Source organism: Epinephelus moara, chromosome 12 (assembly GCF_006386435.1).
Source record: "Epinephelus moara isolate mb chromosome 12, YSFRI_EMoa_1.0, whole genome shotgun sequence".
NCBI lineage: Eukaryota > Metazoa > Chordata > Actinopteri > Perciformes > Serranidae > Epinephelus > Epinephelus moara.
Window position 1 is genome coordinate 26391988 of NC_065517.1, and position 6000 is coordinate 26397987.

Sequence of the window (6000 nt, forward strand, 5' to 3'; positions counted from 1 at the left end):
TTCTACAGACTGTGCAAAACAGTAGGAGCTTCATGCTCCATGCATCATTATAAAGTTATCTTATTATTATACATGTGGTCTGTGAGGTAAGCCATCACATTTGTAAACAGACATAAGCTTAGCGCTGCCACCTAGTGGTTCTCTGTGTGTAGTACAAACTGCAGTGTAGAAAAAAACATTGGTGCTAGCAAGTAAAACATAAACAAAAATGTGGTGACAATATGTAGAGAGAATACATTTTATTAAAATTTAAAAAAAATAGAAGAAAGATTTCCTCAGCTTCATTTGATATTAGACAGGTGAAGGTCATGATTAATAAACTAAACACCATCTACCTGTGAAGGACCCTGTATGTGCAAGATTTCATTTAACTCAATCTCCCATAGCTTAATAAGTTTTATGAATATTAACAATTTTCCTGTGTAAAAACACAAAAACACTTTATTCCCTCTTTTCATTTGTTATCTAAAATGTCCAAGAGGCCATCTGAAAAGAGAAAAACAGGCTGCCAGGAACCAAGGGGAGTCTTGTGGTTAGGCCAGCTGTAGCATCAAAGCCCGTACACAGAAAGGTCTTTCAGAGAACCTCATGCTTCCCAGGAAAGGTCATCTTGATTTAGACTGTTCCTGAACTTCTGGGTCTCTCTGAGAAGCTGCAAGTTGTTGTGAGTGGTCCCACTTTTTTTACGTGTCTTCTTGGCCTTAACAGGAGAGGGAACAGGTGGCTTGATCCCACACAACTTCTTGGCTGTGTGTTCCTTGTCACATGGTTGGCTCTGGGTCAATTTATGGACCTGTGCAGGAGCCAAAGACAGACATTAAGGACAGAGATCAGCTAATGCTACAAACAGGTACTCAACACAGTTAAAGGGTAGCTTTGGTATTTTTTCAACCTGGGCCCTATTCTCCCATATTTTTGTGTGTAGGTGACTAATGGAGACAACAGTTTTTCAAACTGGTCCACTATTGAGGCAGCAAAACAGGCTGCAATGTCAGGTTAACGCACAATTGTGTGCTGTCAATTTACATCCACTTAAAGTGATTTTTGTTGCTACTGACAGGCTCAGATAGTCATTCTAAGTGTCTAAAATGAAGAGGAACCCCAGAGAGACAGAACTTTCTGCTAAAGCAAATGCAGGGTTCACACTGGATGCAAAAATGCAAAATGATTTGTTGCACAGCAGTTGCCTGGCTGTTCACACCAGAAGCGCATTTCTCTGCGCTGGTCTCCTTATGCTCTCTGCTCTGTTTAAATCACATGTAGAGTTCTGTCTCCATCTGCTTGTGTGTGTGTGAGTGTGTGTGTGAGTGTGTGTGTGAGTGTGGATGTGAGTGTGGATGTGGCTCTGCACGTCTCTCTCACTCTCTGTTTAGACACAACTTACAAATATGTGGAAGCATGGGACACATGGTTTATCATTTATCATAGTTAGATAATTTATAACATATTTAATATACACTTGATATCATTTACAAAACATTTTCAGTGTGCATTCTTGCCCGATTTGCTTAACATGGGCACCAAAAGCTAGCGGGCAGCACTCCATGGAAGCCTGCCGTGCTCTGAAGTGCTTTCCCATTCAGTGTGAACCTGGTGTAAGATCGTTTTTGTTTAACCAGAAACAGCCCTGAAATCGCTATCACCAAACCCACCAGACTTCATTCACATAAACATTAATTTTATCATCGTAAAACACACTTTGTTCAAAGTTGACAGAAACAAAATAAAACACAAAAATCATTTTGCTTATCTTTCTACTGTTCCAACAATCAACAACTCTGGTTTGGTTGATATAAACCCCAAATTTTCATCCAGTTAAATCTGAAGATATGCTGGCTCTATATACACTAAAATGACTGTTTATTTAAAAAGAGTCTGGTGTGTTTGCCGATGGCGGTTTGGGGCTGTTTCTGGTTGAACAAAAAAGCTTTTACTTAACAAAAAGGCCTGTCTCTGTAAGGATCCTTTCTGTAATGTTTTCAGACACTTAGAATAATAATCTGAGCCTGTCAGTGGCCAAAACAAGCACTTGTAGTGGACGGAAATTGATGGTGCATAAATGTTTTAAGTGGTTACACTGCAGCCTGTTTGGCCGCTGCCAGCTGGAGCGCTCTCGCTCAATACTGGAGATATTAAAAAAAAAAAAAAGATGTTTCCATCTGTCAGACACAAAAACATGGAAACAAAGGGTCCAGGATGAAAAATACTCAAGTTACCATTTAAATTACTGCCTGTAAATGAGGCAAGAAATTGTGACCATCTTTTCAAACATATCTCTGGATTGTACTGACTCATGGTTCACATACCCTCTGCTGGTGTTTGCGGAGCTTAGTGATCTGAGCTCCCTTCTCCTCCATCCTGGCAACCAACCTCCCCAGTTCACTCTGCAGGTCCTGCTTCTGCTCGCGATCTTGGGTTGCATCTATCTGGTGCACCAACTCCTGATGCTCACTGTGGAAAATAAACACAGACACAGATTACTAAATGTGTAACAGAAAAAGTAAAACAAAACAATTAATAAAACAATCTCACTCACAAGCTCATTTGCCCTAGCTCGTCCTGCAGAGCCAAGAGCAGGTCGGACAGCGAGCCCAGTGACTGATCTGCTCCTTCGGGCTCCTTGTCAGGCTTGTGACAAGTGGTGGAAGATGGAGCCAAGCACTTTTGGAGGCTTTTCTTGGCTGCACAACCAGGCTTGTGCAGCGCACTCACTCTTTCACACAGCTGGGGCTGATGGTGCTTCATCATGTGGAGTATACTTTGTACGTTGGCGTGGACTGAATGGCTTGGGCTTGTCGACTGTGATAGGTAGGGAAAAACAAAGTAAATCAAAAGGAATCAAAACAAGGGAAAGAGTTAATGATAGTACACGGTTTCTGGAGTTAGTGCTGACTTACTGTTCCTGCAACAAAGGGGAATTTTTTGTGTCTTAGGCCGCTTGGTGATGCCAGCTCATTCTGTGTGGAGGTTTTCTAAGGTAGAAGAAAGCTTTTATCACTGCTATGTGTGAACAAATATTTTTCTCGTCAACTCAATACAGGCAGTCATTTTACTTAATCAATAAGACATCCTGCCCACCAATGAGTTTTTTCCTGAGGCCAGTGCGTTTTTTTAAATTTTTGCAATGGCAGCACAGTGTATTTACGCTACACTATTAACTCCAGAAGCGTGACGAGGAGCTGAGTATCTGTTGTGTGCTTTGCGCAGCCCGTTGGGTGCTTCTTTTCTGCTGAGTTGAGTTTAACTTTGGCTAAACTCTGCGCTAATCACTGTCATTTTTTACCCGGCTGATCAGTCACAGTGGAGGAGGGACAAATACCACAAAGACCAACAGCTGACATGTTCAAGTGCTGAACAAAAACACTGGAGGAGAAATATGTTAATACACTGTATACATAGTAATATATGTTCCCACTCATGAACCCACACAGACTGGCGGATCTGGCCTCTCTCCCTACATGCTTTAGTGTTCCTGTCATCCAGAGCAAGTTCTCCACCTTGTGCCTACGTATTTACTTCCATAATTATTCCATATCATAGCAGCAACCAAAGTATCTCTGCTTAAAAAATGCTGTGCCTCCAAAGCACTCTCAAGTGCTCCCAGCTGGGCATTTTCTGAGGGGCATCTGGTGTTTTGAGCTGGTAAAAAACACCCTTTGGTGAACACAGGGTCTCAGAAAAATACCTTGGTGGTCTTTTTTGTTTTCTTCTTTGGCTTTATTTCTTCAGTAGTTGGCACAGACAATAGAAGGTTGATGTCCAACTCCTTTTGCAGCTGTGGACATGGCAACAACAACAACAAGATTAAAGTCAGTCTTTTTTCCTTTTCAATATTCTTTGTTGCCATTATGCTATCATTAGAAAGTTAGTCTCATGTAAACCCTCTAGAGATCATTTAATAGAAAGTAAAAGTTATGGAATTTTGTCATTTAAAAAATACTGCTTATTTTTTCCGCATTTATTGCAAAATATTGGCGTGTTGGGGTAAGGACATTAAATAACAAAGTGAAATTGTGGGTTCTTGTGTCATTGTTGAGCTTATCCAAAAAGTGCAGTGCATGTGGACTGACCTTGTTGGCTTTCTCCTGCACAAGTTTACGTTCATGCTCTTCTTTCAGTAGTTTTTGCTCCAGAATGGCGAGCTTTGCCTGGAAGCAAAATTGCATTGAAATAATAATCTTACCATTAAGCTTGTGATGATTAGTGTTCAGACCAATAAAACTGTGACTTACCTCTGCTAGACTTTGGGTCCTACTCAATTTGAGACACTCTGATTCAAGTTTCTCCAGCTTCTCCCGCTGAGACTGGGTGTTTGAGCTACTTGGCTGTAGTGAAGCCTGGTGAGGAGGTAAACAGAGGTTATATGGCAGTTAAGAAACATGCATTTATGACACTTAAAGTACATTCAGACATGCTAGAAAGTAACTGAATGATTTCAGACTATAATTTCTCTTTATAGTGTTATAGGATCTACTTTTACATAAAGTTTTGTTAATGATTTGTGTTTCTTTCAGTTTGCAGCCTTTTGGAGTACCTGATTCTCCATGAGGGCATTCCTCTCCTTTTTAGCGTTTTCAACCATCTTCCTCATGTAGTCCAGCTGCTTCTCCAGAACCTTACAACGAGCCTCTGCAGACTGCAGCTTCGAGTCCAGCTCTGCTGTTGTAAACACAGCGACAACTATCAAAAAAACACCTACAGGAAAGACCTCACATTTGCAATGGCTTCTGCCTTTGCAACCCACATCACTTACCTTTCTTGCCAGAGTTATCTGTCTCAGGCAGGCTGGCTGCTGGTTGACTGGGCACCGTGTAAGATGCTGTGACCTGCTGATGCCTCTGGGCATCGTGAGAGTACTGACTGTAACTCTTCTCGGCTTGCTTCCTTTCCAGCTCTAACCGCCTGATTTTCTCCTGGAGGGTCTTCAGTGCATCAACAACAGCTGAAGAGGAGTTAAAAGAACAGAAAGACATACCTGGTAACTGCAGCAGAAGGTAGCCATAACCACACTAACTGAGACAAGAAGCTTGACATAATGGATGTGCAATACCTATGCTGTCAATATTAGGTTTGGTTTGAGACACCCGAGGGCTGGTCATCTGTGGGTCCACGCTGACGGATGACTGGGCAGGGAACTCCAGCTGTCTTGCTACTGGTAGTATCCTGTCTGGAGGCTGGTAATAACTCCCAATGTAACTGTTTTTGGAGGGTGAGTCTAAAGTCTAAAGACAAAAGGAGGTTGAAACTAGTTGATTAATTGTTCAGTCTATAAAATTAAAGACAGTATAATAAAAAGCCCATTAAAAAGTTATGCCCAAAAGTTATACCTTTATGCTCCGACCAACTTTAAGAGTTACACCAGTGAAAACGAACCGTTTTGTTCACAAATAACGTTAAGATACCTAGTCATATTAGTATAAAGCGGTAACAACATTTGCAGCCGTTCTCTCGTAAGTTAAGATAAAACAACGTACGAAAACCTACAGAAAAGCTCGGTCAGATAACCTAGCAGCTAACAGTAAACAATGCTAATGCTAACGTGTTAGCCACATTCAAAGCTAACGGCTGATTTGCGAACGTTACCTGATCGTGATAAGCCTCCATCTTGTGTCGGTGAGGTAAATACTCGTTTCGAAACCAAGCATATGTTAATATGTAATGTTTTCAGACTGTTTATGTTTTTATGTAGCTAACTGACTTCTTGTGCGACTCAGTTGATCTGTCGCCACCAGGAAGTCCGGACTTTTTAAATTTCCCTCCTCTTTGCCGCTGTCATCACAGTGGTTCCGCCTGCGCACTGTTTACTCCTCCACATCCCCAATCACAGTGTCCAGATTCCAGACTTTACCACAAATACTTATATCTGATGTAGGATTTGTCAGAGGCAGCACCTGACACTTTGATATAATTTGAATGAAAGAAAAAAATTAAATTGATCATAAAATGAGCTCACCTAAAAACAATTTGGACCTACACACACCACTGAGGGACACATTTTAG

General features: G+C 41.4%; 1 protein-coding gene across 3 annotated transcripts; it reads right to left on the reverse strand.

Annotated features, from left to right (window-relative positions):
• Positions 1-202: 202 nt before the first annotated feature.
• Positions 203-5774, reverse strand: cep57l1 (centrosomal protein 57, like 1). 3 transcript variants are annotated; one of them, XM_050058133.1, is made up of 11 exons: positions 5584-5774; positions 5051-5222; positions 4754-4942; positions 4535-4656; positions 4233-4337; positions 4071-4148; positions 3686-3775; positions 2898-2972; positions 2537-2799; positions 2307-2451; positions 204-793 (listed from the first exon to the last, which is right to left on the reverse strand). In XM_050058133.1, exons 1-11 carry the CDS (start codon positions 5602-5604, stop codon positions 587-589), a joined length of 1467 nt encoding a protein of 488 aa, XP_049914090.1. In that variant the 5' UTR covers positions 5605-5774; the 3' UTR covers positions 204-586. The 3 variants fall into 3 exon arrangements, with proteins under 3 accessions (XP_049914091.1, XP_049914090.1, XP_049914089.1); XM_050058132.1 differs by having other exon boundaries at positions 205-793; positions 4535-4659; XM_050058134.1 differs by lacking the exon at positions 2898-2972 and having other exon boundaries at positions 203-793; positions 4535-4659.
• Between the last annotated feature and the right edge of the window lie 226 nt (positions 5775-6000).